This window comes from Mobula hypostoma, chromosome 23, assembly GCF_963921235.1.
Source record: "Mobula hypostoma chromosome 23, sMobHyp1.1, whole genome shotgun sequence".
In the NCBI taxonomy this organism is placed as follows: domain Eukaryota; kingdom Metazoa; phylum Chordata; class Chondrichthyes; order Myliobatiformes; family Myliobatidae; genus Mobula; species Mobula hypostoma.
The window spans coordinates 10,612,289-10,635,678 of NC_086119.1; the positions used below are offsets into that span (position 1 = coordinate 10,612,289).

The 23,390-nt window shown below is 43.9% G+C and overlaps 1 protein-coding gene across 6 annotated transcripts in view; it reads left to right on the forward strand.

Moving 5' to 3' along the window:
- Positions 1 to 23,390, forward strand: part of LOC134336841 (multidrug and toxin extrusion protein 1-like) — an 81,061-nt gene that overhangs the window by 36,871 nt on the left and 20,800 nt on the right. For 5 of the 6 annotated variants that reach the window (XM_063031401.1, XM_063031403.1, XM_063031402.1 and 2 more), the window contains 7 exons: positions 3,871 to 3,939; positions 8,966 to 9,114; positions 10,414 to 10,456; positions 13,813 to 13,857; positions 18,136 to 18,233; positions 20,038 to 20,135; positions 22,897 to 23,010. In XM_063031401.1, the coding sequence (XP_062887471.1) occupies positions 3,871 to 3,939; positions 8,966 to 9,114; positions 10,414 to 10,456; positions 13,813 to 13,857; positions 18,136 to 18,233; positions 20,038 to 20,135; positions 22,897 to 23,010 (616 nt within the window). The remainder of the gene's footprint in view (positions 1 to 3,870; positions 3,940 to 8,965; positions 9,115 to 10,413; positions 10,457 to 13,812; positions 13,858 to 18,135; positions 18,234 to 20,037; positions 20,136 to 22,896; positions 23,011 to 23,390) is intronic. The other variant, XM_063031405.1, reaches the window with a different exon arrangement.

Consider the following 23,390-nt stretch of genomic DNA (forward strand, 5'->3'; position numbering starts at 1 on the left):
AGTTAGGAAGGTTCAATCGTTAGGTATTAATATTGAAGTAGTAAAATGGATTCAGCAGTGGCTGGATGGGAGACACCAGAGAGTAGTGGTGGATAACTGTTTGTCAGATTGGAGGCCGGTGACTAGTGGTGTGCCTCAGGGATCTGTACTGGGTCCAATGCTGTTTGTCATATACATTAATGATCTGGAATATGGGGTGGTAAATTGGATTAGTAAGTATGCAAATGATACTAAGATAGGTGGCGTTGTGGACAATAAAGTAGGTTTTCAAAGCTTGTGGAGAGATTTAGGCCAGTTAGAAGAGTGGGCTGAAAGATGGCAGATGGAGTTTAATGCTGATAAATGTGAGGTGCTACATTTTGGTAGGACTAATCAAAATAGGACATACATGGTAAATGGTAGGGCACTAAAGAATGCAGAGAACAGAGGGATCTAGGAATAATGGTGCATAGTTCCCTGAAGGTGGAATCTCATGTAGATAGGGTGGTGAAGAAAGCTTTTGGTATGCTGGCCTTTATCAGAGCATTGAGTATAGGAGTTGGGATGTAACGTTAAAATTGTAAAAGGCATTGGTAAGGCCAAATTTGGAATATTGTGTACAGTTCTGGTCACCGAACTCTAGAAAAGATGTCAACAAAATAGAGAGTACAGAGATTTACTGGAATGATACCTGGGTTTCATCTCCTAAGTTACAGAGAAAGGTTGAACGAGTTGGGTCTTTATTCTTTGGAATGTAGAAGGTTGAGGGGGGACTTGATAGAGGTATTTAAAATTATGAGAGGGATAGATAGAGTTGACGTGGATAGGCTTTTTCCATTGAGAGTGGGGGAGATTCAAACAAGAGGACATGAGTTGAGAGTTAAAGGGCAAAAGTTTAGGTGTAACATGAGGGGGAACTTCTTTACTCAGAGAGTGGTAGCTGTGTGGAACGAGCTTCCAGCAGAAGTGGTTGAGGCAGGTTCGATGTTGTCATTTAAAGTTAAACTGGACAGCTATATGGACAGGAAAGGAATGGAGGGTTATGGGCTGAGTGCAGGTCGGTGGGACTAGGTGAGAATAAGAGTTCGGCATGGACTAGAAGGGCCGAGATGGCCTGTTTCCATGCTGTAATTGTTATATGGTTATATGGAAAACAAGAGCAGATTTGATGGGCCAGAATGGCCTATTTCTGCTTTTATACTTTATGGCCTTATGGTAAGCTAACCAATAATATAAAAGAGATATCAAAAGTTTATTTTCAGAAATACAGGTATAAAGAGTAAAAAAGAGACACAAGTGAATATTGGGCCACTGGAAAATGATGCTGGAGACGTAGTAATTGGGGACAAAGGAATGGTGGATCAACTTAAGTATTTTGAAGTGGAGCCATTGTATTGAAGTGGAAGGATTCTAATCCACCTACAGTCTTTTACTGTCTCTCCTCCATTATGTCCTGTTTAGAGAAAATAAGAAGGCCGACATTTGATACATCCTTTAAATTTGAGCAAATCTGGCGACCTTTTAACCAATATTTACATTTAATTTGATTTATTACTCCTTCAATCTTTTTTTTCGGAAGTTTTAGATTTGATCAGAAAGTCTTTTTTGTTTGGTCATATCCTCAATATGGACTGCCCAGTCCCTTTATTTTGTTTTTTGGTTTTTTTTAATAGTGTAGTGGGGTTTTTTTTCTTTTCATTTAAAACCGAATGTTTTTTCTTTTCTCTTCATAAACTGATAAGAGGAGAATTGCTATTTTCATTTTTTTCATTATACAGTATATTTTATACTAGTTTAACAGTATCTATGATTTTGACAATGTCTATCTTAATCTCAGTTTATATTGTTACTGATGCATATATTTGAAATAACTCTCCTCTTGATTGTATTTATGCTCCTATTAAATCAAAAAAAGATTAATAAAGAAAAGAAGTAAAAGTATTTTGTGTCAGTCTTCATTGTGGAAGGCACTAACAGGATGCCAGAAATTCAAGAGGGTCAGGCAGCAGAAGTAAATGTAATTGCTATTACTAAGAGAAGGTGTTTGGGAAACTGAAAGGCCTGAAGATAGATAAATCACCTGGCCCAGATGTGCTACACCCTGGGGTTCTGAAAGGAAGCTGAAGAGATTATGGAGGCATTAGTAATGGCCTTTCAAGAATCACTAGATTCTGGAATGGTTCCAGAGGACTGGAAGATTGCAAATGTCACTCTACTCTTTAAGAAGGGATGAGGTAGGAAAAAAATAAATTATAAGCCAATTGGCCTGACTTCAGTGGTTGGGAAGATATTGGAGTCCATTATTTAGGATAAGGTTTTGGGGTACTTGAAGGTGCATGATAAATTAGTCCAAAGACAACATGGTTTCCTTAAGGGAAATCTTGCCTGACAAATCTGTTGGAATTCTTTGAGGAAATAACAGGCAGGATAGACAAAGGAGAGTCAGGGGATGTGGTTTACTTGGATTTTCAGAAGGTCTTTGACAAGATGCCGCACGTGGTGCAGCTTAACAAGATAAGAAGAGCCCATAGTATTACAGGAAAGATACTAACTGGATAGAAGATTGGCTGACTGGCAGGAGGCAAAGAGTGGAAATAAATTAGGTCTATTCTGGTTGGCTTTCGGTGTTCCACAGGGGTCGATGTTGTGACCACTTCTTTACGCACTATATGTCAATGATTTGGATGATGGAATTGATTACTTTGTGGCCAAGTTTGCAGACAATACAAAGATGGGTGGAGGGGCAGTTAATGTTGAGGACACACGGAGTTTGCAGAAGGACTTGGTCAGATTGAGAGACTGGGCAAAGAAATGGCAGATGGAATACAGTGTCGGGAAGTGTATGGTCATGCACTTTGGTAGAAGGAATAAAGGCATCGACTACTTTCTAAATATGGGCAAAATTCAGAAATCAGAGCTGCAAAGGGACTTGGGAGACCTGGTGCAGGATTCCCTAAAGGTTAACTTGCAGGCTGAGTCAGCAGTAAATGAATGCAATGTTAACATTCATTTTGAGAGGATTAGAACATATGAGTAGGGCTGTGATGCTGAGGCTTTATAAGGCATTGGACAGATTGCACTTGGAGTATTGTGAGCTGGTTTGGGCCCCTCATCTCAGAAAAGATGTGCTGGCATTGGAGAAGATCCAGAGGAGGTTCATGAAAACGATTCTGGGAATGAAAGGGTTAATATATAAGGAAATTTGATAGCTCTGGGCCTGTACTTGCTGGAGTTTAGAAGAATGTGGGCGGGGGGGATTCTCAATAAAATCTATTGAAAATTGAAAGACAAGATAAAGTGGATGTGGAGAGCATGTTTCCTATAGTGGGGTAGTCTCGAACTACAGGGCACAGCCTCAGAATAGAAGGGCATTCATATAGAAAAGAGATGAGAAGGAATTTCATTAGCCAGAGGGTGGTGAATCTGTAGAATTCATTGCCACAGATTGCTGTTAAGGCCAAGTCATTGAGTATGTTTAAAGCGGAGGTTGACAGGTTCCTGATTAGTCAGGACAAGGAGAAGGCAGGAGAATGGGGTTGAGAGGGTTAATATATCAGCTATGATGATATGGCGAAGCAGACTCGATGGGCCGAGTGGCCTATTTCTGCTCCTTTGTCTTATCATCTTATAGTATAAAAAGACAGGGGGCAGAGGGCGAAGCCAAACCTGGCAGGTGACAGGGAAGGGGGGTGGAGGGAGAGTGGGAATGATGTAAGAAGCTAGGAGGTGATAGGTGGAAGGGACAAATGGAATCTAATAGGAAAGGACAGTGGATCATGGAATGATGGGAAGGAGGAGCGGAGTGGGTTTGTTACATTGTTCATGGTAAGGTTTCTTTTTGCAACACAACAGTTATCCACTTTGCTAAATTTTTCCTTGCCTTTTCCGCAGGTGATCAGCGTTTCGGCTCTCTCTACTGGTTCGGGGCTGGCCGCAACATGTGACACACTCTTTTCTCAGGTGAGTGCAGGTGTACCCCAAGCCTATATTCTTTACTCGCAAGCAAGGACATTTCTTTAATTCCAACGGCTCCTGTGGCTCTCATAAGGGGTGACAATGTGATAGTCACTGCTGCAGAACATCCAGAGGGTCTACTGATCAGAGATATGGGTCCAAATCTGATTATACCAGGCACTGGAATATAGACTTACAACCTCATCCAATTACTGCTATCTTTGGACTACCAATGATAGACTTAAATAATTTAACCTCTTCATCACGAAGGTTGATTGCATTTCTTACTTTAATGGCTAGAAGGTCCATTTTGTTGAATTGGAAAGAGATTAACCCTCCTAATGTATTTCATTGGTTTTCACAAACTATGGTGTGTTTGAATTTGGAGGAAATTAGAAGTGCAGTTTATGACCCTTCTATTAAGTTTGAAAAAACTTGGAGGCCATTCATTCAGCATTTTCATTTGATGTAATTTGATCATTTTCAAACTTGTTTTATCTCTCTGTACTGTTGTTGGAGGGGAATGGAGTCGTCGACACTGAGGTTTTCTTCTTTTCCATTTTTAAGTTGTTAGTTTTGCCCAATTCTTTTAGTTTAGTTGATTAATTTAGTTTTTCTTTGGGAATGAGGTTTGTTTCTTTTTTTGCTTTGTTTTTTTTCTTTTTCATGATTTTTTTCCCAGTTTTTTTTTGCTTTGTATTATCCGTTGTTAGTTCTACATGATTGGGAGCTTTGTTAATTTACACTATTTGATTTTACATTTACTTTTTTTAAGTGTAACAATATATCTCCTACTATCTGTATTATTGCTATGTTTTGTCTCTATATTTTGAAATTAATAAAAAGATTGAAAAAGAAAGGAGTTTATGGTCTACTAGGACACTCTTTATCCAGGAATGTGGACTCACTAATTACTCCTGGATTAAAGAGTCAACCATGTTTATGGATCTGGAGTAACATGCAGACCAAGCCACATTAAGTACACCCAGAGGTTACTTTATTCGGTACATCTGTTCACCTGCTCATTAATGCAAATAACTTACCAGCCAATCATGTGCCAGCAACTCAATGCATAAGAGATTGCAGACGTGGTCAAGAGGTTTAGTCACGCACACAAAATGCCAGAGGAGCTCAGAAAGTCAGGCAGCATCTATGGAAATGAACATAGAGTCGACATTTCGGAACCAGACCCTTCTTTGGGACTCGAAAGGAAGCGAGAGGACGCCAGAATAAAGAGGTGTGGGGAAGGGAAAAGGTTCAGTTGTTGCTCAGAGCAAACATCAGAATGGGGAAGAAATGTGATCTCAGTGACTTTGACCCTGGAATGATTGTTGGTACCAAGACAGGGTGGTTTGAGTGTCTCAGAAACTGCTGATTTTCACGCACAACAATCTCTCAAGTTTACAGAGAGTGGTGTGAAAAGCAGAAAGCATTCACTGAGCAGCAGTTCTGTGGGTAAGACCGCCTTGTTAATGAGAGAGTTTGGAGGAGAATGGCCAGACTGGTTCAAGCTGACAAGAACACGACTGTAACTCAAATAACCACACATTACAACAGTGGTGTGCAGAAGAGCATCTCCGAATGCACAACATGTTGACCCTAGAAGTGGATGAACTACAGGAGATACTGAATAAAGTGGCCACTGTGTGTATGTCAGGTTTACTTCACTGATCACCACAGCAGAACAGATCTGCTTTGACAGCAATTCAATAGTTTCATGATCACTGTTACTAAGACTAGCTTTTTAAAAAATTCCATACTCTGTTAGTGACTTGAATTTCAAATATTCAGTTCCCACGATGGTTGAGAGGTCTGGTCTCTGGTTCTGTAACTACTATATGCCAGATTAATTTGGAAAGAAGAGTTCATGATTATGAAGACATGTAGTCCTCTTTTATTGTCATTTAGTAATGCATGCATTAAGAAATGATAGATTATTTCCTCCAGTGTGATATCACAAAACACAGGACAAACCAAGATTGAAAAAACTGACAAAACCACATAATTATAACATATAGTTACAAACAGTGTAACAATACCATAACTTGATGAAGAAGTCCGTAAGCACAGTAAAGTTCAAAGTTTGTCAAATGTCCCACATCTCACGCAGATGGGAGAAGGAAGAAAAACTCTCCCTGCCATGCCGACCACGATCCGACTCTGAGTCATCCGAAAACTTCGAGCTCTGATCAGCTCTCCGACACCGAGTACTGAGCGCCATCTCTGTCCGAACGATTCGACCTCCTTCTCGGTCGCCAAAAGCAGGCAAGGCCGGGGATTTTGAGGCCTACCCGCCAAAAGATTCCCGACCACACAGTAACGACAGCAGCGGACAGACGTTTGAGAAATTTCTCCAGATGTTCCTCTGTGCATTCACGTCCATTCTCCATCAAATCAGAATTGTCTACGGCCCCTATTTAACGGATACAATATCACTTTTTCCGGAGAGCTGCGCACGCGTGGCGCGCTGCCATCTTCTCCTCCCACCCATCTATCCTCATACCTCGGAAGGATTGTGCTCTGGGAAATCCGAGATTTCCTGTAATGCTGCACTTTGATAAAACAAACTGTTTCTTTGGCCATTTGTGTTTATTTAGTTATTTTTTCTCATATAAATTCCATAAGAGCAAATTTTAATTTCATATCTGGGATTTTTTGGGTAGTGACTTGTGAACTTTGTAAGGGTATGTTTCCATTACACAAACTGCTGTAACACTCATAGCGTCTGTGAAATTACCAAAACCCTCTAGGCCAAGGACATCGCTCTGCCTTGGTGACCTTGTCTGGTCTAATACGAAACGCTCTCAGTTTGGGATCCAGCGTTGAGAGAAATAAGACAATGCACAATGACTTTAAACCACTAATCAATTTACTTGAGGGAAAATAAGCAATACGATACTTATCTAAAGAAAGGCCAGCGGGCCCCAAGTGGGTTCATTCCTTCTTCTGTCCCCGACACTGCTTGTGACACAGTCCCTCTGTAAGTTGGAGTGGTTGTGTTTGCTCCCAGTTATACTCTTCTGAGGTAGCAATTCCCTCTTGGTTAATGGTAAGTGTCTATGACACAAAAGAGGTTGGGGTAAGTGATCCCTTGCACAAACAAGTTCTCCTTCCGCACAGATTGCCACCGTGCCTTGGCAGAGTTCAGCTACACGAGCGAGTTCAGTGATATAGTAAATCTAACGTAGCATATCTCACCGTGTTCCGCAATCCATGTTTCAAAATGACGTCACAGAGCAATTGCCATTGTTTGACTTTCCATTTTATCCTACCATATTTACCAACTCTGAAATAGGATCAAAGAGCAAAACAGCACAGATACAGGTCCTTGGGCTCAACGTGACCAAAGTGACCATAGACCCCACTCAGCTGGTCCCAATTCCCTGCATTTGGCCCATATTCCCTTGCCACACCCCTGCATGTACCTATCCTAGTGCCTCCTAAATGATACCTGTCTCAACTACTTCTCTGGCAGCTGTTCCATGATCTTGCCACTCTCTGCGTGAGAAAGTTGCCCCTTGAGTCTCTTTTAAATTGCTCCCCACTCACCCTAAATCTATACCCCATAGTTGTGGACTCCCCTACTCTGGGGAAAGACTCTTATCATCCATCTTATCTACACCGTTCAAAATTTTAGTCAAAGTCAAAGTAAATTTATTATTGAAGTACATATATGTCAGCATATATTACCTGGAGATTCATTTTCTTGCAGGCATTTACAGGAAAATAAAGAAATACAATAGAATTTATGAAAAGCTATACGTAAGAGTGATGATCACTCGAGTTGAGAATGAATATGACAACCTAAGGGGGTTGTCTATTGATGGGTGCTCAAGTGGCCAATCCAGGATCCGCGTGTTCTGGTGCAGTGCGGGCAAGATTAAGTTGGGGATTTTTGTTGTTCAGTCCCACCTTTCGTAACTGCTGCTTGTTGTCACTTAGTGCAGCTCCCTTCTGGGCAGATTTCCTCCAGGTGTAAGTACTGAGTGCAATTTCTTAGTTGTAATGTCAAATTCCTTCGGGCTGATTTTGATGTTGTCCTTGAAGCGTTTCCTTTGCCCACCACGGGCTCACTGACCTTCCTTCAACTGGGCATAAAGGGTCTGCTTGGGGAAACGTGAGTTAGGCATCCAGGAAGCATGATGTAAACAAAGACTGACAAATATCCAATTGTAAAAGGAGACACATTGCACAAATAATTAAAAAAAAATATATAAGGCTATGCCTCATTCTCCTACTTCCTAAGGAATAAAGGTGTAGCCTGGCCAACCTCCTCCTAGAACTCAGGCCCTGAAGTTCTGACGACATTCTTATAAATCCTTTCTGTACACTTTACAGTTTAACCATATTTTTCTCACAATTGAGGACCAAAAATGTACACGGTATGCCAAAGAGCAAGAGCGTGTTGAGGACTGGACAGCAACCATCACGGGCAAAGCCCTCCCTCCCATTGAGAAATTTACACAAAGTGCTGTCACAGGAAAGCATCATCCATCATCAGGGACCCCCAACACCATGCTCTCTTCTCACTGCTGCCATCAGGAAGAAGGTACGGGAGCATCAGGACTCACACCACCAGATTCAAGAGCAGTTATTACCCCTCAACCAACACACATCAAAGTTGCTGGTGAACGCAGCAGGCCAGGCAGCATCTCTTTGATGTGTGTTGCAGAATTCCTCATGATTACCCCTCAACCATCAGACTCTTGAACCAGAGGGGATAACTTCACTCAACCTCACTCGCCCCATCGTTGAAATGTTACCACAACCTATGGACTCACTTTAAAGGACTCTTCATCTCATGTTCTTGATATTTACTGCTTATTTATTTATTATTATTATTTCTGTCTTTTTATATTTGCACAGTTATTTTTTTCACACTGGTTGAACAGTGTGTTTATTTTATTGATTCTATTAAAGTTATTCTAGTATGGATTTGTTGAGTATGCCCACAAGAAGGTGAATCTCAGGGTTGTTAATGGTGACAGATACGCAGTTTGATAATAAATTTAACTTGTCTTTTCGTTTTCAGACGCACGGCAGTAAGAACTTGAAGAGGATCGGTGTGATTCTTCAGCGAGGGATCCTCATCCTTATGATCTTCTGTTTCCCCTGTTGGGCTCTTCTTATCAACACTGAGCACATCCTGCTGGCGTTTAAGCAGCCTCCTGAGGTGGTCAAGTAAGGGTCCTTATAAATTTCACTAAACGACCATGGTTACTTGTAAGTCACTATATTTTTACAGGAGTTGCCGGCGTGACGGAGTAGCCAATGCAGGCGTACAGGATGGACATAAGGAGAAAGTGTCCACGGTGCCCAGGGACATTACACACCGACTGTTGCTCACGAGCTTTCTCCGTGGCACCGGAGCCTAGCAGTTAGTGCAATAGCTTTACAATACCAATGATTTCCCAACGAACTACCCCCCCCCATCGGGGTTTGATTCCCACCACCTTCTGTAAGGAGTTTGTATGTTCTCCCGGTAACTCTGTGGGTTCCCTCCAAGTTCTCCTGTTTCCTCCCACAGTCCAAATATGTAAGCGTTAGGGTTAGTAAGTTGTGGGCACACTAAGTTGGTGCTGGAAGCATAGAAACACTGACAGGCTGCACCAGTACAATCATTGCTGATTTGGCATTGCGTTTCACTGTATGTTTTGACCTACATGTAACAAATACAGCTAATCTGATCTTTCTCTTTCTCTTTCCCCCTTTCTTTCTCCCTCATCCTTTCTCTCTCTCTTCTGCGTTCTTTCTTCCCCTCTCTCTCTTTCTCTTCCTAATTCATTCCCTCCCTTGCTTTTCCTTCCCCTCTCATTTTCCTTATTCTCACTCTTTAGTCTACCTCATTCTAATTCCTTTTGTCCTGCTCTGTCCTCCTAACTCTTCTGTTCTCTCTGCTCCTCCTCATTTCCCTTCTCATTCTCTGACTCTGTCTCTCTCTTTGTCTCATTCTCTCTCTCTCTTTCTCTCTCTCTCTCTCTCTCTCTCTCTCTCTCTCTCTCTCTCTCTCCCCCCCCCCCCGCCCCCTGCTCACCCGCACTCTACATGATCTATTCCCCTGTGGAGAGGTGTCCAACATTCATTTGGTAAAATCCTGGTGCAGTTTGCATCTTATGAGACTCTACAACTCACGTTCCCACTGTTATTTACTTTGTTTTATTATTCGTCTTCTTTCGCACATTGGTTGTTTGTTGGTTCTTATTTATGTATCTTTTTTGTAAATTGTATTGTATTTCTTTATTTTCCTGTAAATGTCTACAAGAAAATTAATCTCAAGGTAGTATATGGTGATATATATGTAGTTTGATAATAAAGTTATTTGACTTTAACGTATCCAAAATTCAACCTGTAGCCCCACAATCCCAAATCTCCATCCTCTATGTCACTAGCCTGTTGAACCCTGCCGTCTGTTGCATTCGACTGATCACGTTTGAATTGTAGTTTTCCTGCTTTTACCAGTGCCTTCAATTTCTCAAACAGATTAACAACATTGTACGTGAAGATATTCCTACCTGCCCTCCCTGTAAGTAAAGCATTGTAATTAACACAAGCAAAATGGTACAAATTTGATAGTAATTTTGGAAATACTCAACAGGTCAGGCAGCGTCAATGGCGGGGGGAGCAGAGAAATAGCTAATATTTCATATCAACACACATAAGATGCTGGAGGGACTCAGAGGTCAGGCAGTGACGATGGAGAGCCTCACTACAGGAAGGACGTGGGAACTATAGAAAGGACGCAGAGGAGATTTACAAGGATGTTGCCTGGATTGGGGAGCATGCCTTATGAGTGAATTTGGCCTTTACTCCTTGGAGTGACAGAGGATGAGAGGTGACCTGATAGAGGTGTGCAAGATAATGAAAGGCATTGGTCGTGTGGATAGTCAGAGGCTTTTTCACAGGGCTGAAATGGCTAGTGCGAGAGGGCATAGTTTTAAGGTGCTTGGAAGTAGGTACAGAGGAGATGTCGGGGTAAGTTTTTTACACAGAGAGTGGTGAGTGCATGGAATGGGCTGCCAGTGGCAGTGGTGGAGGCGGAAACGATAGGGTCTTTTAAGAGACTCCTAGATGGCTACATGGAGCTTAGAAAAATAGAGGGCTAGGTAGTTCTAAGATTAAGGACATGTTCGGCACAGCTTTGTGGGCCGAAGGGCCTGTATTGTGCTGTAGGTTTTCTATGTTTCTCTGTTTATATCAGGACTGGACTGGAAAGGAAGGGGGCAAAAACCAGAAAAGGAAGGTAGGGGGAGGGGAAGGAGTACAAGCTGGCAGGTGATAGGTGAGGGGGAAGGTGAGTGTGTGTATGAAGTAAGGGAAGGGATAGGTGGAAGAGGTAAAAGGCTGAAGAAGAAGAAATCTAATAGGAGATGGTAGCGGGCACGACCTTCTTATTCTGGCTTCTGCCCCCTTTCTTTCTAGTCCCTGATGAAAGATCTTGGCCCAAAACTTTGACTGTTTAATCCACTTCATTGATGCTACCTGTCCTGCTGAGCTCCTTCAGCATTCTGAGAGTGTTGCTCAAGACTTTCAGCATGTGTTGTGTTTAATATTTCAAGTCAATGACCTTTGAGCAGAACCAGGGAAGAGCAGAGGTATAATTAGTTTTAAAGCCAAAGGAGAGAGGGAGATGAAACAACTAAAACAAGAACATTTGTATTTCTTCATCAGTTTGTGGTCAGAAACCTTCTAGGTACAGTTACTGATTAACAAGTCTGAAGAATATTGAGTACACATTAAAGATACATCTGAAGATAGTGCCTGTAATATTACCTAATGCTGTGGTATTAATATTGTCACAGGAGGTGCTCTATATGAAAGTAAATGAGGAGATGTTAGAGGGACAGCGATTCACTTCAATTAACCTGAATAAATTCTTAGTTTGCAATTTGAACTCAAAGTCAAAGGCAATGCCTCAAAAAGGTGGTATCTGTCATTAAGGACCCCCATCAACCAGCACATGCCGCCTTCTCAATGCTGCTGTCAAGGAGGAGGTACGGGAGCCTGAAGGCACAAACTCAATGTTCCAGGAACAGCTTCTTCCCCTCTTGCCATCAGATTTCTGAATGAACAATGAACCCATGAACACTACCTCACCATTTTTTTGCTCTCTTTTTGCATTACTTATTTAATATGTACAGTATATATGCAGTATAGTGCAAAAGCCTTAGGCTCATATATATATATATATATAGCTAGAGTTCTAGGACTTTTGCTCAGTACTGTGGTGATTTTATATATTGCACTGTACTGCTACAAAAAAGAACTTCTTGACATAAGTGAGTGATGATAAACTTGATTCTGATAGGGTCTCTATTGTGGACTGAGAGTGGGAGAGGGGGATTATGGTTGGGAAAAGGGGAAGGGAGAGGGGAGGGAGTGGGAAGCACCAGAGAGGCATTCTGTAATTATCAATAAACCAATTGTTTGGAATCAAATGAACCTTGCCTGGTGTCGCAAGGCTGGGTGTGTCTGCACCCACCCCACCATCCCCTACTGCCCTGACACTCCTCTGCCACCTGTCCCACACCCCTCCCACGGCACTCCACCCTCACCATTCACAACATCCTTTGCTCCTGCCAGATTTACAAACTCGCTCTCTGCACCATGTTGACAAATACAGTACTGTGCAAAAGTCTTAGACACTTGAGCTATATATATGTGCCTAAAGGCTTTGTATATATACAAACATATACACACAAACTTATCTTACAGTAATTTACAGTTTTTTAAATTATGTATTGCACTGTACTGCTGCCACAAAACAACAAATTTCACAACATATGCCAGCAATATGAAACCTGATTCTGATTTGGAAGTCGGATTTATTGTCGGATGCAGGTACGTTGTATGCAGGTTCAGTGGAAAACCTGCATCTGCATCAGAGGCACGTAGCTTCGGATAGGAAGCAATCATGAGAAAAACACTAACTGATATTTTTTTACAAGAATTAACACAATTATAACAACAACGAAACAATGTCCATTTTAGTGCAAAGTGATCAAAATGGTCATAGTGTTGCTCAACGCTGGTTCAAGAAGGGAAGTAGCTGTTCTTGAGCCTAGTGGTGTGGGGCTTCAGGTTTCTGTAGCTCCTGTCCAGTAGCAGTTGTGAGGCCCAAGGTTAATAAACCCATGGCATTTTTAACCTTGTAGCTAGCGCCATTATGCTCCTACGGTACACATTCCCACCACACTCAATCCAATGTCATCTCCTGGAGACACCAAACAGAATAAAAACCCCATTCCACCCATGGCCAGGTCAACTCCAAACCAGTTCTCCCCCCCCCCCCCACCGCCCACCGCCAGTTTTACCCACAAGCGATTCTCCGGGAGAGGAGGATGGACATTAATCAGGGAGCAGGAACCCTGGCTGATCTTCACTCCCACTGGCGGGGTGTCCGTGAGGTGAATGGTGTTAGGACGCTGCTAACTCTGCAGGTGCTGAGGTTGGGTCCAGATTCTTGACGTGCACTCTGATATATGAGGTGATATTTCAAACCATCAGGCCCATTGCTCATATCAGTAAATGTAAGTTTGAGTTCGAGTTTAATTGTCATTTAACCACATGTGAATGCCCATGAATACAGCCAAACAAAACAGTGTTACTCCAGAGTAAAGTACCGACTGTCACACATAGCACAAGGCACATATAAGATAACAAGCACATATCAGTAAAGGACAATCACACACAAAAAAATATATATAGTCCAAGATCATGTGTCTGTGAATGTTGTAGAAACCTGCAGTCGAGCACAATACATCTTGTCTTCTGCCAAGTGAACACTGGGGGGGACAGCACCGACACCCCACCGCACCGACTGACACCCGACATCTTTGTAGGCCTTTACTTATGTAATCTTGTTTGTGTGCCTCTTCCTAGGCAGTATTTCTTCATCAGCTGGAGATCAAGTACCTTCAAAATCAGGTATAGTCAGTGAATAATAAATTGATTAATGTTTGTGTAAATAGAGAAGATTCTTACATTAGTCCATTCAAAGAGAAAAGATTGGCTCTATTTGTCACAGGTGCTTCGAAACATACATTAAAATGCATCATTTGTGTTAAATCATATCAGTGAGGATTGTGCTGGGTGCAGCCTGCAAAGTGGTACCATGCCAACATAGCGCGCCCACAACTCACCAACCCTGACCCGTACGTCTTTGGACTGTGGGAGGAAACCAGAGCACCCGGAGGAGACCCACACAGTCACGAGAAGAATGCACAAACTCATTAAGGACAGCAGCAGGATCGAACCCCCAATCTTACAGCTAGCACTATTAATAACATTACGCTAGCCGCTATGTTACCACACCACCCCGTCGTTTCCTCGCTTTCTCTCCTTCCCAAATCTCTGCAAACTCTCCTCCAAATACCTGTACAATTCCCTCCGGAAGGGCGCCAGTAAGTCTATTTCTCACTGCTTCTTCAGGCAGACTTTTCCAACCCAGAACATTCTTCACTTTTCCCTTTGTCATGTCTTTTCCCATCATCTTAAGCCTGTGGCGCTTGCCTTTCCCCCGAGCACTCCATTTTCTGTAAACTCTTCCCGATCTCAGCTTCCTCCATCAGTCCTCCTCTTAGCCTTCAACACCACCTTTCCCAGTCCATTGTCATATTGGCTTGAAGCGTTCCATCTGGAGCTCGTGTGGAGGCTACTGACCCGAGGTGCCGACCCATTCCAAATGAAGAGACTCAACTCGGGATGTTCATCCACTCCAAATGAGGGGTCTCAGCCTGAAATGACTAGCCATTCCAGGGAAATGCCATTACCTGAAAGGTCAACCATCCACCTCCCGCCACAGATGCTGCCTGACCCGCTTAGCTCCTCCAGCGGTTTACTGTTGCTTCAGATTCCAGCATATTATATCTTCAGTGTCCCTATTCCAGTCTATCCCTGTCACTGTAAATCCTCATCCCCAGAACCACATTGGTCAATGTCTCTGTCATCATCATCATCGTCATCATATTGTATGCCATGGGCAATGATGGTCTTCCATCTGTTGACCATGATTGTTCTTGGCAAATGTTTCTACAGAAGTAGTTTGCCATTGCCTTCTTCTGGGCAGTGTCTTTACAAGACGGGTGACCCCAGCCGTTATCAACACTCTTCAGAGATTGTCTGCCTGGCGTCGGTGGTCGCATAACCGGGACTTGTGATATGCACTGGCTGCTCATACGACCATCCACCACCTGCTCCCATGGCTTCCCGTGACCCTGACCAGGGGTGGGGAGGCTAAGCAGGTGCTACACTTTGCCCAAGGGGGACCTGCAGGCTAGCGGAGGGAAGGAGAGCCTTACTCCTCCTTCAGTAGAGACCCCGCCACCCCAAATGACTCCGCAACCTCTCCAAATGCACACTACCTTCCCTACTGAGATTAGATTAGCTTATTGTAAAATGAAGGTGCAAAAAGAAATGCAGAAGGCTCTGTAATGGAAGAGGTAGAATGAAGGGTTAGGGAATGTGGCAGCACCACTGGGAAGGAGATGTGTGAGAGGGGACTGGTTCAGGAGTCTTGAGTCAAGGTAGGACATAGAACTATAGAACACTACAGCACAGAAAACAGGCCATTCGGCCCTTCTAGTCTGTGCCGAAACTTTATTCTGCTAGCCCCATTGACCTGCATCTAGTCCATAACTCTCCAGACCTCTCCCATCCATGTACCTATCCAATTTATTCTTAAAACTTAAGAGTGAGCCCACATTTACCACATCAGATGGCAGCTTGTTCCACCCTCCCACCACTCTCTGGGTGAAGAAGTTTTCCCCTAATGTTCCCCCTAAACCTTTCTCCTTTCACCCTAGAGCCATGTCTTCTTGTATTTATCTCCTAATCTAAGTAGAAAGAGCCTATTCACATTTACTCTTTCTATACCCCTCATAATTTTGTAAACCTCTATCAAATCTCCCCTCATTCTTCTACATCCTAACCTGTTCAATCTTTCCCTGTAACTCAACTCCTGAAGACCCAGCAACATCCTAGTAAATCTTCTCTGCACTCTTTCAATCTTACTGATATCCTTCCTATAGTTAGGTGACCAGAACTGTACGCAGTACTCCAAATTTGGCCCCACCAATGTCTTATACAACCTCTCCATAACATCCCAACTCCTATACTCAATACTTAGAGTATAGGAGGGATAGAGAGCTTAGTGACATGGTATCATGACATCAACCTTTTCCTCAATGTCAGCGGGACAAAGGAGCTGGTCATTGCCTTTCGCGAAGGAGGGTGGTGCACATGCTCCTGTCTTCATGAACGGTGTTGAAAGGTTCACGTTCCTATGGCGTGAGCATCAGCTGTACCCTGTCCTACTCCAACCATGTTGCTGTCTCGGTCAAGAAAGCTCACCAATAATCTCTCCTTCCTCAGGATGCTAAAGAAATCCGGCATGTCCCCATTGACACCTACCAATTCTTGTCAATGCACCACAGAAAGCATTCTATCTGGATACATAACGGCTTGGTATGGCAACTGCTCTGCATGTGAATGCAGGAAACTGCAGAGAGTTGTGGACATTGTTCAGCACATTGTGGAGCTGATCAACCCTCTAAGGACTCAGCCTATACTTCTCGCTGCCTCAGTAAAACGGCCAGCATAATCAAAGACCTCACCCAGCCCAGTCATTGTCTCCCTCCCCTCTCCCATCAGGCAGAAGATACAAAAGCCTGAAAGCACGTCCCACCAGGCTCAAGGTTAGCTTCTATCCGAATGTTAACAAACTCCTGAACAGACTTCATGTATGATAAGATGGATTCTAGACCTCTACCTTGTTATGATCTCCGCACTGCTCTTTTTTTTTGGTAGCCTGTACACTTCATTCTGCATTGTTATTGTTTTACCTTATTCTAGCTCAATGCACTGTGTAATGATCTGATCTGTATGAAGACTATGCAGGACAAGATACATTTCGCTGTATCTTGGTTCTTGTGATAACAGTAAACCAATACCAAAGCCAAAATCAAATCTTGTACCTTCTCCCAGAAAGTAGGAGAGAGAAAGGGGAATGCCCAGAGTAGCAGCCATCCTTGATAGTACTGGTAAGGCACTGTGAAGATGGACTGGAGGAATGGAAGTGACAAGTGGTTTCTGCCTTGTGTAGAATTCTTCAGCTGGGACTGAACTAGTGTCCTTTAGCAGTATAGTACACCTACTTTACTCTAGACAGCCCTGGGCAGTACAAAAACACCCTGCATCCTATGCTCTGTCCGCCAGAGAAAGCAGGATCTCCTAGTGGCCACACATTTTAATTCCACGTCCCATTCCCATTCTGATATGTCTATCCACGGCCTCCTCTACTGTCAAGATGAAACCACACTCAGGTTGGAGGAACAACACCTTATATTCTGTCTGGGTAGCCTCCAACCTGATGGCATGAACATTGACTTCTCAAACTTCCATTAATGCCCCACCTCCCCCTCGTACCCCATCTGTTATTTATTATATATATATATATATTCTTTCTCACTTGCTCCTTTTTCTCCCTCTGTCCCTCTCACTATACCCCTTGCCCATCCTCTGGGCTTCCCCCCTCCCCCTTTCTTTCTCCCTGGGCCTCCCGTCCCATGATCCTCTCATATCCCTTTTGCCAACTAACTGTCCAGCTCTTGGCTCCATCCCTCCTCCTCCTGTCTTCTCCTATCATTTCTGTTCTCCCCCTCCCCCTCCCACTTTCAAATCTCTTACTAGCTTTTCTTTCAGTTAGTCCTGATGAAGGGTCTCGGCCCGAAACATCGGCTGTACCTCTTCCTAGAGATGCTGCCTGGCCTGCTGCGTTCACCAGCAACTTTTATGTGTGCTGCTTGAACTTCCAGTATCTGCAGATTTCCTCGTGTTTGCTGCATCCTTTTTCTTCATGAGATGCGCTGTTAATCTATCCAAAGGCTTATGCACCCCCAGCTCCTTTATTTGCACCCACTTAGTCATAGAGCAGTATAGCACAGAAACTGGCCCTTCAGCTCATTTGGACTGGTTTTCTGCCTAGTCCCATCTACCTGCACCTGGACCATACCCTTCCAATCCTCTCTCGTCCATGTACTGCTTCTAAATGTTACGACTGCATCTTCAACTTCCACTGGCAGCTCGTTCCTCCCTTTGCACCCACTCCTGTGGTTTTGACTCCTTGCGTGGCTCTCTTGCCGTTGTAAGCAGTGTCCTCCTCCCATTGTACAGCGAAGCGCTGATAGTCTGCTGTCCTCACTCCAGGGAATAAACATGCCACAGGTGTTCACCGGTTTCCTCGCCAACATTTTCAACGCAGTGGTGAATTATGTCTTGATCTACGTGCTGTCTCTGGGCATTCGGTAAGTGGCAAGACACTTTAATTCTCTTTCAGCTGAAATATTTGCTGCATAAAATGAAGGGGAGTGTGCTGCAGGGCAATAATATTCTATGACTCTGACACAGTGAAAGGAGGGTTCTCAGAACTTATTCACTGGACCATGGGAGAATGAGGGGAGATCTTGTAGAGGTATACAAAATTATGAGAGATATAGGTAGGGTGAATACCTACAGCCTTTCCCCCTCTCAAGTTAGGTGCAACTGGAACTACAGGTCATAGGTTAAGGGCAAAAGGTGAAATATTTAAGGGAATCTGAGGGGCAGCTTCTTCACTCAGAGGGTGAAATGAGCTGCCAGTGGAAGTGGTAGATGTGGGTCAATTCTAACTTTTAAGAGAAGTTTGGATACGTACATGTTTGAGAGGGGTATTGAGGACTAAATTCTGGGTGCAGATAAATGGGACTAGTCAGAAGTCAAAGTAGGCATGGACTAGATGGGCTGAAGGGCTAGTTTCTGTGCTGTAGGACTCTAAGACTGCAGCTTAAGGAATAGGACTATTCTGCTAAGCAGGTCATGGTTCAAGGTCCAAGCAACCAGAGCTGGGGTACCCCGTGTATTGTTAGCAAGCACCCTTACATGAGCAAGCCAGGTGTAGGTCTCTTCACAGATTTCCCCTTGCAAACTCTTCTCCTCCATTCATTTTCCCCTACTTTCAGTCCCACAAGGTGAGCAGACTGGGATCAGTTTCAAGCCCCATACCCCTAGAGTGTCATAGAACCTTGGAGTAACACAGCACTAAAACAGGCCCCTCGGCCCAACTCATCTATGCTGACCGACGTGCTGTCCTCAGCTGCTCCCATTTACTCACATTCCGCTTAAACTTTTGCTTCCCATTTTACTTTACACCTTCTTATCATGGTCGGGGAGGGCCACTGTGTCTGGTGGGCGGGGGTGAAGGAGATTGCGAGCTGCTCAGGTACCATGCCAGGACTTCTTGGTTAGTGGACCCAGCAGAACCTGATGCCCGTCACCAAGTTAAGGCAGCACGATTCATCCAACATTGTCTTTGCTGATGCCACATTCAGCTTGCCCTAGCCTTCAGTAGAAAAGCTCATTGCTGCAGTATGCCATGCAGGACCTGGAAGTGTCCAGGACAAAGAAACGGGCAGGAAAAAATCATTGTGGACACTGCCTGCCCTGTAAACTGCTTTTTCCAAAAACTCCCTTCTGGAAACTCCTATAGGGCTATTAAAACAAAAACTTCACACGATCTTAAAACTTTCTTTTCCCAGGCAGTTAATCTGATCAGCCATTCTAGTTAGCCCCCGGCCTCCTCTATCTATTAAGTCCATCACTGCATGGCACTGCGAACACTTTAAACCACATTTTATAATGCTGTTTAATTCCGAATTTGGTTTGGGATTAAACAGTATTTGGTTTGAAATTAAACAGAATGATTTTGTTGTTGCTCACTTGTTGTTTGCATGATTTGTTTTTTTTCCCTCTCTTTCCCTGTGCGTATTGGGGATTGGTTTTCATTTTTTAAAAACTGGGTTTGTGACTGCCTGTAAGCAAACAAATCTGAAGGTTGTAGAATTGATACATTCTTTGATAATTCTACTTTGAATAGTATGAATACATGTTGGTATTACTGCACATTTTATTTCATATACCTCTAACTTTATTTTTCCATAGTTGTTAATTCTTTATAATTGTTGAACACTGTTTTTGCTGGACGACCAATACACCACAGCAAATTCCTAATACACATAAATATATATGACGAATAAAGTTGATCCTTTAACCCTTAAACTCGGTGTGTTCCAGGGGCTCTGCTATAGCCAATGTCGCTTCTCAGTACTGCCAGGCAATCTTCCTGTTCCTCTACATCCGATGTCGAAGACTGCATGTGGAGACTTGGGTGGGTAAGTTATCACCGAGCGCTGGGGACGTGCTACAGTACTGTGCAAAAGTCTTAGGCACTTATAATGTATGTAGCTATGCTGTCCAAGACTTTTGCGCAGTACGGTATTTGTCAATGTGGAGCCGAGAACAGGTCTGTAAATCTAGCGGGAGGAAAGGATGTGGGGAATAGCGAGGGTGGAGTGCCGCGGGAAGGGTGTAGGACAGGTGGCAGAGAAGGAGTGCCAGGGGCTGGGTGTGGCACGGGTGCAGACACACCCAGCCCTGAGACACCAGGCAAGGTCATTTGATTCCAAACAATTGGTTTATTGATCATTACAGGATGTCTCTCTGGTGCTTCTCAATCTCTCCCCTCTCCCTTCCCCTTTTCCCAACCGTGATTCCCCTCTCCCTGTCCCCTTCCCACTCTCAGTCCACAATAGAGACCCATATCAGAATCAGGTTCATCATCACTCACATATGTCATAAATTTTTGAGACAGCAGTACAATGCAATATATAAATCTACTGTAGTACTCTGCAAAAGACCTAGGCCCCCCAGCACAAATCCTTGGTCTCTAACTAGGTGAAACCCTACTGTCTCTTGAACCGATTTTATTCCCTATAACCAGTAGGAAAATTCCACCCTAATTTCCCTCCACACCCCACTTTCCTGAGAAAGATTATCCAATATGGTAAGTCTGCCCTGCCTCACTTATTTGTCTGTGTACTGTTCTTCGTTACACACAGTCTTACTCTGCCAGCATGAGAAGTGCTACCCCTGCCCTCTCCAACACGACTCCCTTGTCCACTTGTCCCTTCCCACTGACCACCCCCGGCACTTATTCCTGCAAGTGGGACAAATGCTACACCTGCCCCTACACCTCCTCCCTCACCACCATTCAGGGCCCCAAAGAGTCCCTGCAACACTTCACCTGCGAGTCTGCCGGGGTCATCTATTGTACTCGGTGCTCCCGGTGCGGCCTGCTTTACATCGGCGAGGCCCAATGCAGATGGGGGACCACTTTGTTGATCACCTTCACTCTGTCTGCCACAAAAGGCAGGATCTCCTGGTGGCTGCCCATTTCCGTTCGACTTCCCATTCCGATTCCGACATGTCGGGCCATGGCCTCCTCTACTGCCATGATGAGGCCACCTCATATGTCGTCTGGGTAGCCTCCAACCTGACAACGTGAACATCAATTTCTCTGTCCTCTGGTAATTTCTCCCCCTCCCTCTCTCTCTTTTTCCATTCCCTATTCTGGTTATCGTCTCATCCCTTCTCTCTCCTCACCGGCCTATCACTTCACTCTGGTTCCCTCCTTTCTTCCACAGTCTACTGCCCTCTCCTATTAGATTACTTTATCTTCACCTCATTACCTCTTTTACCTATGATCTCCAATTTTCCACCGTTCCCCCTCCCCCTTCACCTGGTTTTGCCTATCACCTGCCACCTGTGCTCCTTCCCTTCCCCTACCTTCTTATTCTGCCCCCTTCCTTTCCAGTCCTGATGAAGGGTCTCAGCCCAAAAGGTCGACTCTGTTTACTCATCTCCACAGATGCTGGCTGACCTGCTGAGTTCCTCCAGCATTTTGTGTGTGTTGCTCTGGATCTCCAGTGACTACAGAACCTCCTGTGTTTATGTAAAAAAAAATCCTCCCTGTTGAAACCCCCCACCCCCCACACTTCCAATCACTGAGAAAAATTATGCAATATCACAAGTTTCTCCTTTACTTCCTGTATCGCCTGTATCCTGCACTTCAGAGTGTGCTACGTGCTTTGGTCCATAATTCCTGGACATACCAGGAAAACCTCGGAAGATTTTCGCTACATTTCTAAAATCAGCTGGTCCTGAACTCAGAAAGGTATGGTTATGAAGACATGTAGTTCTCTTTTATTGTCATTTAGTAATGCATGCATTAAGAAATGATACATCATTTCCTCCGGTGTGATATCACAAAACACAGGACAAACCAAGACTGAAAAAACTGACAAAAACACATGATTATAACATATAGTCACAAACAGTGTAACAATCCATAACTTGATGAAGAAGTCCGTAAGCACAGTAAAGTTCAAAGTTTCTCAAATGTCCCACATCTCACGCAGACGGGAGAAAGAAGAAAAACTCTCCCTGCCATGCCGACCGCAGTCCGACTCTGAGTCATCCGAAAACTTCGAGCTCTGATCAGCTCTCCGACACCGAGTACTGAGTGCCATCTCTGTCCGAACAATTCGACTCCTTCTCAGTCGCCAAAAGCAGGCAAGGCCGGGGATTTTGAGGCCTACCCTCCAAAAGATTCCCGACCACACAGTAACGACAGCAGCGGACGGGCGTTTCAGAAATTTCTCCAGATGTTCCTCTGTGCTTTCACGTCCATTATCCATCAAATCAGAATTGTCCACGGCCCCTATTTAACAGATACGATATCATTTTTCACCGGAGGGCTGCGCATGCACAGGGGCGCTGCCATCTTTTCCTCCCGCCTCCAGAATATAGTCCGGGTATAGTCAACTGGATGGTTTGAAGTGTCTGTTTTAAACCCACACTGTGTCGGTAGCTTGTGGCACAATAGTGGCGTAACTCTTTTGCAGAGCTAATGGGTTCAATTCTTAAATGAGCTTGTACATTCTGCCCATGACGTTTTGGTTTTCTCCGGGTGCTGTGGTTTCTTCCCACAGTCCAAGGACATGTAAGTTAGTATGTTAATTGGTCACATGGTGTAATTGGGTCAGAAGGGCCTGTTACCATACTGTATCTCTAAAAAAGATATTTTAAACATAGGGTGGTCCACCGACTGTCTGCAGGAGTGGGGCAGCTTTGTGCGACTTGCCATCCCCAGCATGTTAATGATATGCATCGAATGGTGGAGTTACGAAATTGGAATATTCCTATCAGGTAAATAAACGAACAAACCTCTGTCGAATGCTCTTCTCGGTCAGTAAATAACGGTGGATATTTTACTGCCTGACTGCACCCATTTATTTATGGTGGGGATCATGCCTAACGTAAACATCTAACAAGGTACACTCAGTGGCCACTTGATTTGGTACACCTGTACACCTGCTTGTTTTTGTGAGTATCTATCATGTGGCTGCAACTCAATGCCTAAAAACACATAGATGTGGTGAAGTGATTCAGTTGTTGTTCAGACAAAGCATCAGAATGGGGAAGAAATGTGATCCAAGTGACTTTGACTGTAGAATGATTGCTGGTGCCAGATGGGGTGGTTTGAGTATCTCAGAAAATGCTGATCTCCTGGGATGTTCATACACAAT